Here is a 22,031-nt window from a genome sequence, read left to right on the forward strand (position 1 = left end):
TTACATTCATAACATCCTCTCCTTTACATTCAGTCTGATATAACATCCTCTCCTTTACATTCATTCTGATATGACATCCTCTCCTTTACATTCATAACATCCTCTCCTTTACATTCAGTCTGATAATAACATCCTCTCCTTTACATTCAGTCTGATATTGACATCCTCTCCTTTACATTCATTCTGATATGACATCCTCTCCTTTACATTCATAACATCCTCTCCTTTACATTCAGTCTGATATAACATCCTCTCCTTTACATTCATAACATCCTCTCCTTTACATTCACTCTGATATGACATCCTCTCCTTTACATTCATAACATCATCTCCTTTACATTCAGTCTGATAATAACATCATCTCCTTTACATTCACTCTGATATGACATCCTCTCCTTTACATTCACTCTGATAATAACATCCTCTCCTTTACATTCACTCTGATATAACATCATCTCCTTTACATTCAGTCTGATAATAACATCCTCTCCTTTACATTCACTCTGATATAACATCATCTCCTTTACATTCAGTCTGATAATAACATCCTCTTCTTTACATTCACTCTGATAATAACATCCTCTCCTTTACATTCACTCTGATATAACATCATCTCCTTTACATTCAGTCTGATAATAACATCCTCTCCTTTACATTCACTCTGATAATAACATCCTCTCCTTTACATTCACTCTGATATAACATCATCTCCTTTACATTCAGTCTGATAATAACATCCTCTTCTTTACATTCACTCTGATAATAACATCATCTCCTTTACATTCACTCTGATAATAACATCCTCTTCTTTACATTCACTCTGATATAACATCATCTCCTTTACATTCAGTCTGATAATAACATCCTCTCCTTCACATTCACTCTGATAATAACATCCTCTCCTTTACATTCAGTCTGATAATAACATCCTCTCCTTTACATTCAGTCTGATATGACATCCTCTCCTTTACAATCACTCTGATATTGACATCCTCTCCTTTACATTCATTCTGATAATAACATCCTCTCCTTTACATTCAGTCTGATAATAACATCCTCTCCTTTACATTCAGTCTGATATGACATCCTCTCCTTTACAATCACTCTGATAATAACATCCTCTCCTTTACATTCAGTCTGATAATAACATCCTCTCCTTTACATTCAGTCTGATATGACATCCTCTCCTTTACAATCACTCTGATAATAACATCCTCTCCTTTACATTCAGTCTGATATGACATCCTCTCCTTTACATTCATAACATCCTCTCCTTTACATTCAGTCTGATATAACATCCTCTCCTTTACATTCAGTCTGATAATAACATCCTCTCCTTTACAATCACTCTGATAATAACATCCTCTCCTTTACATTCAGTCTGATATGACATCCTCTCCTTTACATTCATAACATCCTCTCCTTTACATTCAGTCTGATATAACATCCTCTCCTTTACATTCAGTCTGATAATAACATCATCTCCTTTACAATCACTCTGATATTGACATCCTCTCCTTTACATTCATTCTGATATGACATCCTCTCCTTTACATTCATAACATCCTCTCCTTTACATTCAGTCTGATAATAACATCCTCTCCTTCACATTCACTCTGATAATAACATCCTCTCCTTTACATTCATTCTGATATGACATCCTCTCCTTTACATTCACTCTGATAATAACATCCTCTCCTTTACATTCATTCTGATATGACATCCTCTCCTTTACATTCATAACATCCTCTCCTTTACATTGTCTGATATAACATCCTCTCCTTTACATTCACTCTGATAATAACATCCTCTCCTTTACATTCACTCTGATAATAACATCCTCTCCTTTACATTCACTCTGATAATAACATCCTCTCCTTTACATTCATTCTGATATGACATCCTCTTCTTTACATTCATAACATCCTCTCCTTTACATTCAGTCTGATATAACATCCTCTCCTTTACATTCAGTCTGATAATAACATCCTCTCCTTTACATTCATAACATCCTCTCCTTTACATTCAGTCTGATATAACATCCTCTCCTTTACATTCAGTCTGATATTGACATCCTCTCCTTTACATTCATTCTGATATGACATCCTCTCCTTTACATTCATAACATCCTCTCCTTTACATTCATAACATCCTCTCCTTTACATTCAGTCTGATAATAACATCCTCTCCTTTACATTCAGTCTGATATTGACATCCTCTCCTTTACATTCATTCTGATATGACATCCTCTCCTTTACATTCATAACATCCTCTCCTTTACATTCAGTCTGATATAACATCCTCTCCTTTACATTCAGTCTGATAATAACATCCTCTCCTTTACATTCAGTCTGATAATAACATCATCTCCTTTACATTCAGTCTGATAATAACATCCTCTTCTTTACATTCAGTCTGATAATAACATCATCTCCTTTACATTCACTCTGATAATAGCATCCTCTCCTTTACAATCACTCTGGTATTGACATCCTCTCCTTTACATTCATAACATCCTCTCCTTTACATTCAGTCTGATAATAACATCCTCTCCTTTACATTCAGTCTGATAATAACATCCTCTCCTTTACATTCAGTCTGATATAACATCCTCTCCTTTACATTCACTCTGATATGACATCCTCTCCTTTACATTCAGTCTGATATAACATCCTCTCCTTTACATTCATAACATCCTCTCCTTTACATTCACTCTGATAATAACATCCTCTCCTTTACATTCAGTCTGATAATAACATCCTCTCCTTCACATTCACTCTGATAATAACATCCTCTCCTTTACATTCAGTCTGATAATAACATCCTCTCCTTTACATTCACTCTGATAATAACATCCTCTCCTTTACATTCAGTCTGATAATAACATCCTCTCCTTTACGTTTCACATCTGCAGGACTTTCACTAACATTGTCTGGCCATGGAAGTGGATCTCTCACACACACCATGATAAATGACCAGACAGGTTGATGCCCATCTACTCACTCTTACAACATTAAGAGAGAGTGGACTTTTCTAAGACCAAGACTGACAACTCCTCACACACACACACGCACACACACCCTTCATTCTAACATATTATTATGCTAACATAGCAGTAGAACTATTATTCTGTAGAGAAACGAGTTTGTGAATTGGGAGAGAGGGAGAGAGAGAAGGCCAGAGTATAAATGAAATGGGCTCTTCAATTAGCAGAGCTGCACTTGGCAGACACTGAGGGGGTCATAAGGCCCCTATTATGGAATTACTTTATCATACTGAAGGCCTCAGTGCAACACACACACACACACACACACACACACACACACACACACACACACACACACACACACACACACACACACACACACACACACACACACACACACACACACACACACACACACACACACACACACACACACACACACACACACACACACACGGTCTTTACTCACGTTGTCATTGCTGCCTTTGTTGTCCTCGTATTTCGTCTCTATGTGAATGGAGAACTTGGGCAAGAAAGAACACTGCGAAACAAAAACAGATGAGATGTATCAGGTGAGACATTTGAAAATGTTGGGAAAACAACCTCTTTCACCTGAAACTGGTGTTTAGTTGTATAATTGTTTGTGTGTCATCGAGACATTTAGTCTCTAGACTTCTTGTACCAGTATCCCCACCAACTGATGTGTTTGGTGCTTTGTTCAGAAAGGGGAGATGAATGAATGGGAGTGTGCTCTGTATGCATGTCCATGTGCTCGTGTCTGTGTCTGAGTGTGATCTGTGTGGTTCTGCGTCGCGCGTGTGTGTGCGCGCGTGCGTGCATGTACCCCTCCTATGACTCACACACAGCCTTTTATCGAGCCCGAAACTCTGTCACTGTCAAAGCCATGTCTCCCCCTCATCCCCCTTTCCCTCCTCACCCCTCCTCCTCTCCTCAATCCGCTCCTGCTGCTCATCTCTATATAAAGCCATATGACTCACGGTGGTGGCATTTATCACTTTCGGAGAGTTTCAAAATGCCACAGCTCAAAGGCTTTAGAAGTTTCAGACAGTATGTTACAGGGGGCACCCACCGGCAGGTTTCCAAGACCGTCATCAATCTTGAACCCTTTGACATAAAACACTGCTACAGTAATGTTTTGATAACGGCGCTGAGACTGATGTTGGTTGTAAAGAGTTCTTGGAAACACTTGCTGTGAACTACTAGTGTATAAAGCATTATTTGTATTTGTATATATTATGGATCCCCAAGGCAGCAGCCACTCTTCCTGGGGTCCGGCAAAATGAAGGCAGTTATACAATTTAAAGAAAACATTACAAACACATTCATTACAGAATTCACAACACACTAAGTGTGTGCCCTCAGGCCCATACTCCACCACCACATATCTACAACACAAAGTCCATGTGTACGTGTGTGTATAGTGCGTATGTTATCATGTGTGTGTATGCATGTTTCTGTTGATTCACAGTTCCCCCTGTTCCATAAGGTTTGTTTGTATCCGTTTTTTAAATCCGATTCTACTGCTTGCATCGGTTATTATGATGCCTTCTAACACATTATAAGACTTGCTATAAGCATCTATAACAGCTAATAGTTGTATAGAGTCATGAATAAACACAACAGCAAACCCACCCACACAAATAGAGGATACCTAAACCTCAAAAAGATATGGACAGGTGAAAATACGTTACTTAAAGATGAACTAGGCAGAAATCGCTCCACCATTTCCTGGTTGCTAAAATTCCAATAGTTAGCCTAATTTCAGTTTATGTGACAAAACAAGCACCGCTACTTAGACTTGCTTTCAATGAGAATGACAGATGTATAACTCACATTTCTATGTGAATTTGGTCGGGTCGCCCAAAAAGTGACACATTGCAGCTTTAAAAGCATTTAATACCAAGTAAAAAGTATTTAAGAAAGCTCCGGAGAAAAGTATTTAAGAAAGCTCCGGAGAAAAGTATTTAAGAAAGCTCTGGCTATGGCAGCAAAGCAAAGCAAATGGACATCACTTGACACCTCAAAGGCAGTTGAATCCTCAGGGCAGTAAAAATGTATGACGCTTCTCGTGAGCGAAACAAGGGAATGGCTATGTCTTTATCTCTGGAGAGTGCATGCCTAGCTACAGACATACACCACCATGAAGAGAGCTGCAATTCAGAAGACGCACACGGAAATGCACAAGCGCGCACACACACTGACGCTAACCTGTTGCTATGGAGAGCCATACTAATGTCTCCATAGGGGGAAGCTTCATTCTAACAAAGCCACTTACATTTTATATAAATCCAAAAATGACACAATACATTTGCAAAAAAAAACAACACAACCCAAGCCTTCTATATACACATATCCCAAAACACTGACTCCTTACGTAACGTCTAACTAAAACAACCAGTGAAGCAGAAGAAAATGGTTAGAGAGAGATGTGGCGTTCTTTCCTGGTCCTTCCATGTTGCTGCATTAAATGCATCCTGACACCCTGTACATTATTGAACTGCGGTGGCTCTCTTCACAACTCTGTGATCAATAAAAGGAAGAGATACTTACAGTGTACTCTACAGGGGCAGGCCCAGAGGGACGCGTGGGAGCCGAGGGGAGAAAACACACCACAGTTAGGCCTTCAATAACGCAACAACACAGAAGAAACAGAAACCGGTTACGATGTGATACAAACGTGAAGGAGCACAACATGACACAAGAAACAACACAGCTCACACATCCAGAATGCTGCTGAACATTTTCCATTGACTTTTGAAGAAACATTTCTGGGAACTGATGCTGACTGAACTGATAGTCTTACATAACCAGACAGAAACGTTGCCAGAATGTTCTCGGAACGTTTTTTTTGGTTAGCTGTGTGCACTATAGCATAACGTGACTCAGCTCGCCTGGCTATGCTATGAGCTGTGTCACAGTAACCAGATTAGGTTGAGGTTAGCCTGGTACTTCTCCGCTAGGGTTACGGTCGATACGTGGTCAGAGCTCATTTCTGACCGCACACAACCATCTGTGGTGCCTGGTATGAATGGATCCTGGTTCTACAATAACACATCGGTGTGTGTGTGTGTGTGTGTGTGTGTGTGTGTGTGTGTGTGTGTGTGTGCGTGTGTGTGCTCACCTGTTATGGTATAGGGGTAGTAGTTCCAGGCCTTCTCTGTTACGTAGAAGATGTTGGGCACCACTGCTCGAGCCCAGCTGGGCAATTTACTGTAAAAAGAGAGAGGGTGAGAGAGAAGAGACAGAGAGAGAGACAGAGAGAGAGAGAGAGAGAGAGAGAAAAAGAAAGAGATGGAGAGAGAGAGATACATCATGTCTGAGTAATTGGTCTGATTAATAATTTCTAAAGCTTGAGTCGTTTTTCTCCCTCCCTCCCTCCCTCCCTCCCTCCCTCCCTCCCTCCCTCCCTCCCTCCCTCCCTCCCTCCCTCCCTCCCTCCCTCCTTTCTTTCTCAAGGTGAGTGGGCATGTTTAAAAGCCCTGGCCATTGAAGGCGGTATAAAAAATAAACTTGAAAATGAAACAAAGAAGATTGAAAAAGATAAGAGAGCAGCACTTAAAAGAGCCATCTATAGCCTCGCAACACGACCTCAATGGGTTTGTGTTTTTGATTACAACGCCAAGGTTTTGTTGGAGAGGTTGAGAGCTCTTCTACACACAGGTGCAACGAAACAGAAGCACACTAGCCTTGGCAGAGAAAGCTGAAGGGACATTTACTCAAAGGCTCTAGTGAGTGTAACAGTGCATATAAAGGTGTGTGTGTCTGCAGTGTAGCATAGAGATTGGTGTGTGTGCGCGCGTGCATGTAAGCCTCTAATTTCTGATAAAAGTTTAGATATTCAATTTTCTTTGATCACACATTGATAAAGAAGTTAGCTACATGACTGTGAACACATGGTGACAACTGATATAAAAATAAACCGATACGCCAAAGAAACATTGTGATAATGTTGACAGGCCAACTTTTGACAACCTATCCCCCAAAAGCAAATGACAGACACTCCTCCATCTGCTCAATGTCTCTCATTCTTCTTTTAAACAATCCTTCATGCTCGTCAACACATTGGTACGCATTGACACACTGTGGCGCGCATTGACACACTGTGGCGCGCATTGACACACTGTGGCGCGCATTGACACACTGTCGCACGCATTGATACACTGTCGCACGCATTGATACACTGTGGTACGCATTGACACACTGTGGCGCGCATTGACACACTGTGGTACGCATTGACACACTGTGGCGCGCATTGGCACACTATGGCACTTCACACTGCACCCGCCAAGCTCTGTAGGCGGTGGTAAGGTTTCTCCATCCCACACTTTTCACACCTCACAAATTCCTACAGTAATAAAAGACTCTGGCAGAGAAACCAGTCATCTGCGCTAAAGTTCTGAAAGTGTGGACTAGTATGTGTGTGTGTGTGTGTTTGTGTGTGGTGTTTGCATGTCCGCAAAGTAGCCCCACTTTATTCCATCACAAAATAAACCATCCGAGTCGATGTGTAATGAAGACCATTGAAATAATGAATTCCTAATGAATGTTTAAGTTCAGAGGTTATTCAAGCTATTTATGCCAGAACAGCACTAGAACAATAATCTAGCGAATCAGAAAGGTGATTGAGTGCTGGGGACAATGACACAATGCTCACTGGCTTCAATTTCCTGCTTGCTTTGGAATATTAGGGCCAATGTATTTTTTATTAAATAAATCATATTTGTCCTGTTGTGACGCACGATACATAACTGGCCCTAAACTAAATGTTTTCTATTACATTTACAACGTTCTTCTCATCTTAAATTATTTTCATGACAGAAAGGCCTTGGTTTACACGGAAGGTTGAGAAGAGCTGGCGGATTCACTGTGTCTTGGAGTAGTCTCCCTCTCTCTTTCTTTTCTCCTCTCTCTCCCTCCTTACATAAGGCAGACACCAGGTTCACTAAACCTGAGATGGATGTTTATGGAGAGGTTGTACTTGTAGTAGTCAGCTGGACACACACACACACACACACACACACACACACACACACACACACACACACACACACACACACACACACACACACACACACACGGCTGAGAGGCACCCATCTGCTGTGAAGAACTAGAGCAGCGGGAGTGTGTTTAAGAGGTGGTAGGGGCTTAGGTGACTGTAGCCGTGGTTGCACAACGAGTGGCGAGTTAACATATGCACACAAACACACACACACACACACACACACACACACACACACACACACACACACACACACACACACACACACACACACACACACACACACACACACACACACACACACACACACACACACACACACACACACACAGTGTCCCTGCTGTTGCTCAACCTCACTACATAATTCCCTCATCGTCATACTGTGTCCTCTGATGAACTGTGTCCACATCTTCTCTTACAATAATGAATGGTGACGTTTTCCCTAATGGGAGTTGGGTAGTGACATTTGTTATTATATAGCCAGTCCTTATTCAAACAAAACATCATGTATGCCATGACAGATTCAAGTGGGACAGAGTGTGATAAGACCTGATCCAAGATCTGTTGTTTTGAAGAGCCTGCAGCAGGTTTTTTTGATAATGTTAAAATATGTCTCCTTCTGGATATGCCTGTCTCTCTTTCCCTCTTTTGCCCTCTCTCTCTCTCTCTCTCTCTTGCACTCCCTCCTTCCCATTCACTCTCTCCTCTGTGTCCCTCTGTTCCCCTACTGTTCCCCTGTTCTCTCTCCGTCTCTCTCTCTCTCAAGGATTAGCGGTACAGCAGGGCAGACCCTGCTGACTCAGCACCTTTAGGTCCCGGGCATCCCGATCGCTGACGCAGGCATTTGTGATGAAATCTAGCTCTCTCTGTCCCTCTCTCTCTAGATATTGCCGACTTGGGAAGTTTCTGTCCTTGGATGCTCAGCGATGCGCTGGGAGAGGTCACACACACACACACACACACACACACACACACGGCTGAGAGCCAAGACGTGAGGGGGTGGAGTATTGTGTGTTGCACAGCTGTGAGGGCGAAGTAACTCGGGGCAACATGACAGCAGCAGTCTGCCATGCGAAGCGTCGAGTGTGTGAGGAACAACACTTTGCCTGCGTTCAAAAAGGCACCCTATTCCCTATATAGTGCACTAAACCTATAAATAATGTCCACTTGTAAAAGTGGAAGAGTTAAAGCTACAATCTGGGATTTTATACTCAGTAAAACAGCAGCCCCGCATCTTGTTTTGGTGTACAACCATTGGACAGATCCCAGATTGTACCTTTAACATGGGTGGATGATGGTCACTCACTCACCTGTTGAGGTAGACACGTTTCTCGGTGAACTGGCCCTGACCGTGGGCGGGGTCCTCAAACGGTTCATTCTGGACCACCTCCACCCCCTCACCGCGGTCACTCTGCTCATGGCTGTGCTTGCTGATCATATAAAGCTGGCCAATCCTGTACTGGAGAGAACAGAGGGAGACAAGACCGCAGGATGTTCAGGGGACGATCGCAACATGAACACGTTCCGTTTAACAAAAGAATCGAATACAGCTGATCAGTCCTGTAACGGAGGAAACAGAGAGGTGGACCCGACCATGACTGTAACATGAACCCAAACATTAACAAGCACAGGCGTGAACAGGAAGAACACATATGACCTCATATATAGCGCCTTCAGAAAGCATTCACACCCCTTTACTTTTCCACATTTTGTTGTGTTGTAAAGTGGGATTAACATTGATTTAATTGTCATTTTTTGGGTCAACGATCTACACAAAATACTGTGTAATAAAAATAATAAAAATAAATATAAACTGATATATTTTGATTCGATAAGTATTCAACCCCGAGTCAATACATGTAAGAATCCCCTTTGACAGCAATACAGTTGTTTCTTTCTGAGTAAGTCTGCGAGAGTTTTGTAAACCTGGATTGTACAATATTTGCCCATTATTCTTTAATTTTTTTAAATTAAAGTCAAGCCATATATTTTTAAGGGGATTTAAGTCAAAACTGTAACTTGGCCACTCAAGAACATTCAATGTCGTCTTGGTAAGCAACTCCAGTGTATATTTGGCCTTGCGTTTTAGGTTATTGTCCTGCTGAAAAGTGGATTTGTCTGGAGGAAACAGAGAGGGGGACCAGACCAGAGATGGGTGAGCTTATGCCAGCAGCAGAAGCAAAGAGTTCAACCGACAACCACACAGCAATGCAAAAGTGAAACACACAGATATAATAATCTCTTATGACACGTAAACACCAAATAAATTACAGTTATTTTGTATGCGCTTCATCTGTCACAAATGCTTTATTAAACAGTTGAGTTTGAGGTAGATTTAATTTCACCCTTCAGGATGTCACCACCAACATTTTGAAGTCATTGTTTTCAGGGCTCTTGCCCTTTCCTTTGAAGACTACTAGAAAGAAAGACCACCAGTGAAGTGCATCTGAGACTTCCTGACCAATCTATTGAGGCTTTAATAATTCAAGGTTAATCCACAAAGACTGTCTTTTGATCAGAGTTAAGCTGCTGTCCCAGAGCTAGAGACAAAGGATGGAAAGAGAGAGGTGGGAGGAGGTAGGGAGAGAGAGAGAGAGGGTGAGATAGAAAGGACAGCCAGAGAGAGCGAGAGGGAGGGTGTGGCTGGGAAAGGAGTGGAAAGATACAGAGGGAAAGAGAGGGGGCAGAGAGAGGTTGGGAGAAGAGGGAATGCATTAGAAAGACAGAGGGGGAAGATAAAGAGGGAGAGAGGATTGAGAAAAAGAGAGCCGGCAGAGAGAGAGAGAGAGAGAGAGAGAGAGAGAGAGAGAGAGAGAGAGAGAGAGAGAGAGAGAGAGAGAGAGAGAGAGAGAGAGAGAGAGAGAGAGAGAGAGAGAGAGAGAGAGAGAGAGAGAGAGAGAGAGAGAGAGAGAGAGAGAGAGAGAGAGAGAGAGAGAGAGAGAGAGAGAGAGAGAGAGAGAGAGAGAGGATGAATGTAGAACTAGGATAGGCAGAGAGAGAGGATCAATGTAGAACCAGGATAGGCAGAGAGAGAGGATGATAAATGGAGGGAAAGAGAGATAAGAGAACATTATTCAGGAGAGCAAGGGAAAAGCGAGGGTGAAGCTGGAGAGCGGTAGCACGAGAAAAAGAGGGGGAGAGGTAGAGGACACACTGCGATGATACTGAACGACGCTAATCCTCTTATCCATGGCCAGCTGAGAACAAGTGAAGCCCTCTACTCATCCCCTGCTGAGTCACTCCTCTACTGCATCCCTCTCTCCACTCATTCTCCACGCATGACCTGACGGGCTGCTGCAAAATAAAGCTTTGGAGAAGAGGAGGAGGGGGGAAGAGGGGGAAATGGAAGAGGAGGAGAGGGGGGGGTGTAGTGGATGAAGGGGGGGAATTGATGTTTCTAACTTTTCCATCAGCCTTGGCACTTAAGATGTTAAGTGACTTCAGAGGAAACTGTGAAGGATTGACCTCATATTTACCTCAAAAGCCCAAAATGGTGTCAAGGATCATCAAGGGTCCTCGCGTGTCACAGTTTTCAGGACACACACTGCCCAATAGCAATAATCTGAAAGTTTCTCACATTGCAGTGTAGAGGCCACTTTGTACAGCTCTTTAAACTACAACCACGTCTCACCCTCCATTCCGTGTCCTCCACAGTCAGCTGGTTTCTCCTTTAACCTTACAAAAAAATGGAAACTGCATTTCTTGAGTGACTCACTCACTGAGTGACTCACTCATTCCTCACCAGCCGGAACCCAAGGTCTCCCAGGGCTATGGAGAGTGGGCTCGTGTCAGAAATGGATGCCTCAGCACAAAAGTGCACCCAGGAACCACCTACAGTAGCATATTTCTGCATATTGCAGCCCGAGACGCAATCAATTATTAAGACCGGTGCGCCCGCGTGGGCGAGACTTGTCACACAGACAGGGCGGACGGGGCGGAGGGAGACACTGCAATGTCATCATCCAGGGCAAGGAGTGTCCCTTTGGGGGGTGGGAAGCGGGGAAGCAGTCCTGGCTGGATGTCTGACAGGAACAGAGAGAATCCTCGGAGAGGATGTCCTTCATCTGAATGAGTCGAATGACACATCCCTGCATCACATGGTGACGTCATTTTGAATATTGAAGAGCTCCCCGTGTGTTTAAGATACAGACGTACCGTTGTGGCTTTAGCTCAATCCCCTCTTTCTGCCGATATAAAGTTTGTGCTTATTCCATAACATGGGGCGTGTGAAAGCAGTCTTTTTCTACACATGAGAAGATCCGTGAACAGAATAACGTGACCAAACATGGGTAAAAAACAAATCTCTGAGTTCTTATATCTCTCAGATATAGGACAGACACTTCAACATCTTATTCCTTATTATTTATTTTTTGGATTGTCTGTTTTGTACAAATGTGCTATATTCAATGCGCTTCTATGGGCTATAGCAGTAAAGGCTACAGGGGCCTTAAAATTCCAAATCAAATGGGTAAATAATAAATTTTAGGACCATCTTAAAACAATTTCCTTTGTAAGCTTAGTATATACTGCAATCTATGGGGCATTAAGTGTGGTCTCTCTCTCTCTCTCACCTGCTCATTGAACATCTCATTCCAAAATCATGGGCATTAATATGGCGTTAGTCCCCCCTTTGCTGCTATAACAGCCTCCACTCTTCTGGGAAGGCTTTCCACTAGATTTTGGAACATTGCTCCGGGGACTTGCTTCCAATCAGCCATAAGAGCATTAGTGAGGTCGGGCACTGATGTTGGGCGATTAGGCCTGGCTCACACTCGGCGTTCCAATTCATCCCAAAGGTGTCCGATGGGGTTGAGGTCAGGGCTCTGTACAGGCCAGTCAAGTTCATCTACACCGATCTTGACAAACCCTTTCTGTATGCACAGACCATTATTCCTCCTCCACCAAGCTTTACAGTTGGCACTATGCATTGGGCAGGCAGCGTTCTCCTGGCATCCGCCAAACCCAGATTTGTCTGTCTGACTGCCAGATGGTGAAGCATGATTCATCACTCCAGAGAAGGGGTTTCCACTGCTCCAACCAACACTTGGCATTGTGATCTTAGGCTTGTGTGCGTCTGCTTGGCCATGGAAACCCATTTCATGAAGCGGTTAGAGGGACAACAGAGCCCTGAGAACCAGCCCATCAGTGATCTGATGATCATTAGCAAGTTGGGTACCTACACATGTCCAGAGTGCATAAGAGGAGATTACCGTGATCCAACGGTCACGTAGAATTTTACTGCGGTCATGACTGCCGGTGTGACGGTAATAAAGGTCACCGCAACAGCCCTTGTGACGACAGAGAGTCACAAAGGGTCTGAAAACGAATTTGTCGTGTTTTGGAAATGACACATCCTCTTCATTCACTTCCTCATAATCTTTGTTGACGAGGGGCAGCAGTTTCTAAATATAGAGAGAGTGAGCATACAGTATCTTGTATTGGTTGAATAAGCCATCGTCCATGTTCTCATTTGAAACAGTGATGAGGGGCAGGGGATCCATGTTGAACCAGAGGAGGCTGGTGGGAGAGATATAGCAGGACAGGCTGGAATGGAATAGATGGAAAGGTGTCAAAAACATAAAACACATGGCTTCCATATGTTTGATCCCGTTCCTGCGATATCTCCGCCCACCAGCCACCACTGGTTTGAATTATTAACTGAGAAAAGCAGTGGTGTTCGCAGGCTAGTTGGAACTGTTTGCAGGACAAACAACGTTTGGCGTTGATCATTTCAATATAATCATTCTGTCGGTCAATCGGCGTTAAAACATGCTACTTGATCAAACCCACTTCATCTAGGATGCATCCCAAATGGCACCCTATTCCCTATAGTGTACCCTATGGGCCATGGTCACAGGTAGTGCACTATATAGGGAATAGGTTGCCATTTGGAAAGCAACCCTAGTTTCTTTGGCATCTGTGCAGTCTCAGGAGATGTAAAGAATAAAGATGAATCAAAGCTTCAATAAGCAGAAGAGCCCCAACCAACAACCCTGGCCTGCTTATGCAATTTGCCTGATGACAATGCAACTGAGAGCACTGTCCCCATTAGTCTCTGTCACTGAACAACAGCTTTATCAATACGGCTACAGATTAGAACGCTGCTGCTCGGTCAATACCATGGATTCAAAAACAACCAGCTGGGCAATATCTCTAGGCCTAGACCATACCTCGGTATAGACCGTGTGTTATTAGAGGTCAGGTTATGTTCAGGGTGACCTGACCTGACCAGGAAAAACTATGGGATCGGGTTATAGAGTACAGTATGACGCTAGCCTTCGGGCTAAGGGCTAACCAGAAGTGTTCCTGACAATGTGACTTGACCAGGAAAAACTGTCCGGTCGTGTGGCCTATACTACTTCTCAGACAACCACAGTCCGAGTGGACAGAGAAGATATGAATAAACAAAAGCGGCATTAAAGCGGCAACAATCGATGGTGGCTAGTATCAGAATTCCCCTGGTGATGATGTACGGTCGATGCGGCACGCTTCGCCAAGGAAGCGAAAGGGAGGCGATTTATGGTGAGCCCGGAGGCAGACGGGCTCACCATAAATCGCCTGGGTCGGAGAGAGGGAAATGAGAGGCTGAGGGCGGTAAAAGAGGGAGGGTTGGGTGGAGGAATTCTACCCAGAGATTATTTCCACTCGTTATTCTATTTGGACGTTGCTCATCAAACACACGGGCCTCCAGGTAGAATGCGTCTTCACAAATAGACGTGCTAAAAGCGCCAGCAGCTTGTTTTTAATTGGGTGTGTTAACGGACGCTTGGCCCAGAGCCAAACTCGTCTTCTTGCCCGTTTCTGAACATCTAAACAGTTGTTTTAATTAAAAAAGTAAACACCGACTGATATTCATATTGGGGCTCAAGATGAAAGGGAGACATTGTGCACTAATATGTTTAAACGACACAACAGCTGTAAGGCACACTTGTGATGCATCTAGAATAGCCCACACAAGGCAATAAAGAGTTGGTCGTGTCATTGTTGACATAGCAAATAATGTTGCAAAAGATGGCGTCTTACAGTTGCTGAATACCAATGAATATGTATCTGTCTGTGTGTGTATATTGCTGAAAGTCACGGAAAGCACTGGAAGACTAGCCTAGACTACAAAGTAGGCGATCAGTGAACCTTCTTGCCTCTAACCCAATTATCCAACGCTACCTACACCTCTAGTCTGCGCCCCTCTGGTTCACGCTAACGCTAATAGCTACGCTATAATAGCTACGCTAATTGTGCTGTTCCACCTCGTGAACCAGACATTATTGTCGACCCCCAAGGAGCTCCATAGCAACCATGGGGAGAATCCATTACCGCGACCGCTAGCCCTGGCAGGTAGCAAAAAATACACGCTCCCAACCAGAGAATAGCTGCGACAAAAGAGAGAGAATGTCAAAATAAATCTCTCCCCTGCCCCAAAGGCAGACAGTTCATATGAATTAGCTCCTTATTCATTTCTGTTTTCCAATTTCTCAAGTTTTCTCATCTCCATTAAGGCTTGAATGGGTCTCTGTCGGCAGAGGGAGAGCAGGTAGAGAGAGTCGGAGAGAGAGAGAGAATATGAGAGTGTAGGAAATTCCAGGTGCAGCGTACATTCCAAAAGGTAGGCATCAGAACCAGTTCAATCCTTGTATTCTCTTTCAGAGTAGTCTAATACTGCCAAGAGATAATCTACAAACAATGTACGGCTCATTTTATTCTCTATGGGCCTCTTAAACCCCCCTCCAATAGACAACAATGAGCACTGCCAACAATTAAACTGATGGATTAGCAAAGCCATAATGGGAGACAACATAAAAGGGGGAGATAGGCTACATGATTAGATCAGATTGCCTGTAATAGCCTACCTCCATTGAAAAAAAGAAGGCATGGTGAGAATATAGCTGGCTCAGTGGAGATAACCCCAGCCTGATAGAGATCTGTTCTCAGCTCCCACTGCAGAGGGAGAGGCAGTGGCAGAGCACACACATCTATACACTCTCACAGGTTGGAACAACACACACAAGCACACCCCCCCCCACCAAACACACACCCTCCCCTTCCATACACACAGTATAGATCATGCTGACCACAGAGATCAACACGCCATTGAACCGGCGTGGCGAGCTGCATCAAATACCCATTATTCCCTGTGGAGAATGCCTGGCTAGGATTACACTGATAGTCCCCTTACGACATGCCATACCGTAACCCCCTCCTCCTCCCACCCTCCGCTTCCAGATACTGCTGTCTCAGCTATGGCCCCATCACTCCCTAGCAGCCTCATTCACTCAGATGGGCAATATATTCCATACACTTCCACATTGATGTGCACATTTAATCAATTGTGCAGCGCGCAGGGGGTACTGCTCTCTCAAGATAAGATTATCCCTGTGTGCTTCTGAGTCAATAGGTGCAGGGGGCTCAATTAGTATGTGTGTGTAAATCAGGGTATCATCAGTGTGATAACATGTCGGTAGGGAGGGGGCTCTGAGCCAGATGAAGGCTTGATTAAGTTTGTGAGGATGGGAGTGAATGAGAGAGAGAGAAGCACAGCATTTCCCTTTTCTCATGTACTCAACATAGCTGCACTGAGAGTCGTTCTCGATGATGGTTTCTCTGCCCTGCTCCTCTCATCTCAGACACAATGCACACATCCCATGAGCCTCAGCACAGACACAATGACAGGACCAGATTAGGGCCTGAGCCAGCAGCTCATGTAACACTACCACCACTGGGCTGCCAGAGGTAGAGAGAGGGGGGGCTGGATACAGAGGGAGAGAGGAGAGAGAGAATGAGTGAGGAAATACAGAGGAGAGAGAGAGAGATGATAATTGGTCTATGATGAATGCAAACACAGAGAAACCAATATTAATTATTAAAATGGGGTTTTGAATATGCTTTTGGTCTCCGTTTCGGAAGCCAAAGCAGCCATTAGCATACAACATAACGAGGCACTTTTATCCAAAGCCACTCACAGTTAGCATATCCAATGGAACGTAATGGCACACATGAGAATCGAACCCACAACCCTGGTGTCGCAAGAGTACAACCACCCCGAATTAACTTCATGTGTATACAACCCTCTCAGTCGGCCCCTCCGACTCTGACTGTATAGCTCTTTTTCATGGTCCTTCGAGCCAGATAGGAACAGCAAGCAAACCACCTGAATCACACATCACGGTAGCACCCATGTTTGAAGAGAGCATTTAGCATGTATTACCTGTAGTTCTCTTCATATGTATTTACAGTCTACCCGGCTCTGAAGTCTGCCTCAACAGATGCTTCGCAGAAGGTGGATTGACATCATTATACATCAGTGTCACTGAACGCTATAATGACTCCACTACCCATAATTCATCCCTCTGGCTCAGCGGGCCAATAGTGTCCTTTCCAGACATGCTTCATGTTCTTCGACATGGTTATTTATATGGTTTAGCCCACCAGATGGACACACATGGACACGCACACACACACACACACACACACACACACACACACACACACACACACACACACACACACACACACACACACACACACACACACACACACACACTCTGACACCAGTACATCCACTTTGGTCAGGCCTTACCCACAGTCCATGAAATTGACTATAGCTGATACCCCCAGGAAGATGGAGGATAGAAGTGGAGTGGGACCAGGCTGTGGCCTTGTCTGGGCTGGAGTGAGACAAACAGGGCCAAACTTGTCTACCTGCTGCCCAGGATCCGGCCCGGGCCTAAGCCCTGCCACTTTCCACACGCTTAATTGGCCTAAATGTGATTAAGTGGCAAGCATCCCAGCTGAGTCGCACGCCCATAAAACATATCACCACCGTAATCACTATTCATCGTCACAGCGTTGACTATTCGTCATCATACGTGCGCCCAGGGGACGCCGGCGGCTGAGGCCGTCCTGAGTCAGTGGAGGGGGGCATTCTGGGATGGATGACTTCCTGTGACGAAGGCCGTGGTCATTCTAATGGGATGATGGAACAGGAGGAAGAGATGGAGGGATATAATTATGTAGTTAAGAGAGAGAGAGGGTAAAACAAAGATTGTACAAACTCCCTCCATCCTCCATCCATCAAACCACCACAGCCTCCACTTAGACATAAACCTATTGCTGCATTAGATAAGCACCCTGTGAAGGGAGATTACTATGTACGTGAATGACAGGAGGGAAGGTGAGGATACATCCAGGCAGCCCATCACGGGATATGTTTCAAATGGCACCCTATTCCCATTATAGTGCACTCCTTTTGACCAGAACCAGGCCCATAGAGATCTGGTCAAAAGTAGTGCACTACGGCCTCCCGGGCGCTAGCTGCGCCACCAGAGTCTCTGGGTTCGCGCCCAGGCTCTGTCGCAGCCGGCCGCGACCGGGAGGTCCGTGGGGCGACGCACAATTGGCCTAGCGTCGTCCGGGTTAGGGAGGGTTTGGCCGGTAGGGATATCCTTGTCTCATCGCGCTCCAGCGACTCCTGTGGCGGGCCGGGCGCAGTGCACGCTAACCAAGGGGGCCAGGTGCACGGTGTTTCCTCCGACACATTGGTGCGGCTGGCTTCCGGGTTGGAGGCGCGCTGTGTTAAGAAGTAGTGCGGCTTGGTTGGGTTGTGCTTCGGAGGATGCATGGCTTTCGACCTTCGTCTCTCCCGAGCCCGTACGGGAGTTGTAGCGATGAGACAAGATAGTAATTACTAGCGATTGGATACCACGAAAATTGGGGAGAAAAGGGGGTAAAAAAAATACATTCAAAAAAAGTTAAAAAAAAAAAGTAGTACACTACATAGTGAATCGGGGCTATTTGGTACGCGACCTCTACAGATAGGCATCAGAAGCATATTTCTCAGCAGTGACTGTCATGTCGACATTGAGGAGAAGGTCACAGTGAGCGTATATGAATTGCAAATTCACGCCCACAGCTGTTGAGGCCGGTGTGTTGGGCGCACAGGAGCAGCGTGAAGAGCAATCTGAAACATGGCGCCGTGCTGCGGGAGAGGCCCTGACATATGCACTCAGTCTATTCTCTTTCTCTTGGATGTGTGTTGAGAGGTGGGGAGAGAGACAGTGTGTGTGTGTGTGTGTGTATCTGTGTCAGGAAGTGTCTTCCTCTAGTGGTCTTGTTCATTCATTGTTTAACACACACTCCTTCGTTCTGCCTCAGAACACACACGTCCACATGGCACTTGTCACAACAATGTCTAAATCAATACCTCAGTGTGGTTTTACCTCAGTGCTTTGGATTTGAATCAGTCAATTACCCCTAATGCACCTCTCTGACAGGACTGTGTTCAACTTCCACCATTTCTCTCTTTGTACTTTTGTCCTCACATTTATTCACTGTTTATTGATATTACAGAACCATTTCATGAAGAGCAAATGCATACTTTCCATTCCTCTCTTTTGAAACTGTCAGGCCTTGTAAATCTTAAGAGCCCTATTAAAGAATCTGCCTAATGTCGAAGCTGAATAGACGTCTCAACATCCAATTATGCTTGTGTTCGTGAGCTCACGTCCTCATAAAAGCCTTAACATTGCCCTTTTAAAAAGGGCAGACAGACAGGAAAGGACAGGGGGACACATTTTGTTGTAACACCGTCACGCAAAACTTAATTACACACACCGCTACACAAGTTGACACACCCAGGGAAGGAACGAGAATTAGGAGGAGGGGTGTGAAAATTATTCATAACCTCTCGAAAGATTACAAGACGTGAAAAGAGGGGCCTAAATTTGTGCTGGGTTGAAGTTTAACAACACAGGAGGGGAGTGAGGGAAGCAGGAGAAAGAAGGAGAGCTGAGCCCAGAGCACATTAAAGGAAGAAATAGAACTGGGGATGGAGGGAAACAGGAGAAGTTATGTTTGCTTGGAGAGCAACAGTAGAGGTGGATAGACGGCAATAAAAAAAACATCACTCTTAGCGAGGGAGAAAGGGTGAGAGAGACTTGGGTGGAGGGCCGAAAGGGGAGAGGGAACAAAAATGAAAGCGAGAATAGGGAGAACAAGAGAGAGATGAGGAAAATGAGAGTGAGCGAGAGACAGAGTTCTAGAACGAGAGAGAGAAAGAACAAGAGAGTAATGGACTGGGGGAGGGAGCTGGCCCTGGGACTGTAAATCCCCAGAAACATGAGAGGAGATAAACAAAGCATTAGCCGGCCCTGCTATCCTCACCTCTCCTCCTCCCATTGTGACATCCAGCCATTACACGCAGCAGGAGGATGGGGCAGTAACTGTACAGTACCACTAACTGCACAGTAACACCAACTGCACAGTAACACCAACTGGACCACTAACTGCACTATAATACCAACTGCACTGTACCACTAACTGCACTGTACCACTAACTGCACTGTACCACTAACTGCACTGTACCACTAACTGCACTGTACCACTAACTGCACTGTACCACTAACTGCACTGTAACACTAACTGCACTGTAACACTAACTGCACTGTAACACTAACTGCACTGTACCACTAACTGCACTGTACCACTAACTGCACTGTAATACTAACTGTATTGTAATACTAACTGTACCACTAACTGTACCGTAATACTAACTGTAACACTAACTGTACTGTAATACTAACTGAACCACTAACTGTACTGTAATACTAACTGTACTACTAACTGTACCGTAATACTAACTGTAACACTAACTGTACTGTAATACTAACTGAACCACTAACTGTACCGTAATACTAACTGTACCACTAACTGTATTGTAATACTAACTGTACCACTAACTGTACTGTAATACTAACTGTACTACTAACTGTACTGTACTACTAACTGCACTGTAATACTAACTGTACTGTACTACTAACTGCACTGTAATACTAACTGTACTGTACTACTAACTGCACTGTACTACTAACTGTACTGTAATACTAACTGCACTGTAATACTAACTGTACTGTAATACTAACTGTACCACTAACTGTATTATAATACTAACTGTACTGTAATACTAACTGTACCACTAACTGTATTGTAATACTAACTGTACCACTAACTGTACTGTAATACTAAGTGTACCACTAACTGTACTGTACTACTAACTGTACTGTACTACTAACTGTACTGTAATACTAACTGTACTGTAATACTAACTGTACCACTAACTGTATTGTAATACTAACTGTACCACTAACTGTACTGTAATACTAATTGTACCACTAACTGTACTGTACTACTAACTGTACTGTACTACTAACTGTACTGTAATACTAACTGTACTGTAATACTAACTGTACCACTAACTGTATTGTAATACTAATTGAACCACTAACTGTATTGTAATACTAATTGTACCACTAACTGTACTGTACTACTAACTGTACTGTAATACTAACTGTACTGTAATACTACCTGTACTGTACTACTAACTGTACTGTAATACTAACTGTACTGTAATACTAACTGAACCACTAACTGTACTGTAATACTAACTGTACCACTAACTGTATTGTAATACTAACTGTATTGTAATATTAACTGAACCACTAACTGTACTGTAATACTACCTGTACCACTAACTGTACTGTAATACTAACTGTAGTACTAACTGTATTGTAATACTAACTGTACCACTAACTGTACTGTACCACTAATTGTACTGTAATACTAACTGTATTGTAATACTAACTGTATTGTAATACTAACTGTATACTAACTGTACTGTAATACTAACTGTACTGTAATACTAACTGTACTGTATACTAACTGTACTGTAATACTAACTGTACTGTAATACTAACTGTACTGTAATACTAACCTTAATGTAATACTAACTGTACTGTAATACTAACTGTATTGTAATACTAACTGTATACTAACTGTACTGTAATACTAACTGTACTGTACTACTAACTGTATTGTAATACTAACTGTATACTAACTGTACTGTAATACTAACTGTACTGTACTACTAACTGTATTGTAATACTAACTGTATACTAACTGTACTGTAATACTAACTGTACTGTACTACTAACTAATACTAACTGTACTGTAATACTAACTGTATTGTAATACTAA

The 22,031-nt window shown here is 43.7% G+C and overlaps 1 protein-coding gene across 4 annotated transcripts in view; it reads right to left on the reverse strand.

The window, feature by feature from the left end:
- The window catches only part of LOC120065574 (cytoplasmic phosphatidylinositol transfer protein 1-like), an 84,878-nt gene that overhangs the window by 20,044 nt on the left and 42,803 nt on the right, over positions 1-22,031 (reverse strand). For 2 of the 4 annotated variants that reach the window (XM_039016648.1, XM_039016660.1), the window contains exons 2-5: positions 9,317-9,465; positions 6,129-6,217; positions 5,558-5,565; positions 3,456-3,527 (exon numbers count right to left, since the gene is read on the reverse strand). In XM_039016648.1, the coding sequence (XP_038872576.1) occupies positions 3,456-3,527; positions 5,558-5,565; positions 6,129-6,217; positions 9,317-9,465 (318 nt within the window). Of the gene's footprint in view, positions 1-3,455; positions 3,528-5,557; positions 5,629-6,128; positions 6,218-9,316; positions 9,466-22,031 lie in introns of all 4 variants that reach the window. The other 2 variants (XM_039016641.1, XM_039016655.1) reach the window with 1 other exon arrangement.

Source organism: Salvelinus namaycush, chromosome 2, assembly GCF_016432855.1.
Source record: "Salvelinus namaycush isolate Seneca chromosome 2, SaNama_1.0, whole genome shotgun sequence".
Classification (NCBI taxonomy): Eukaryota; Metazoa; Chordata; class Actinopteri; order Salmoniformes; family Salmonidae; genus Salvelinus; species Salvelinus namaycush.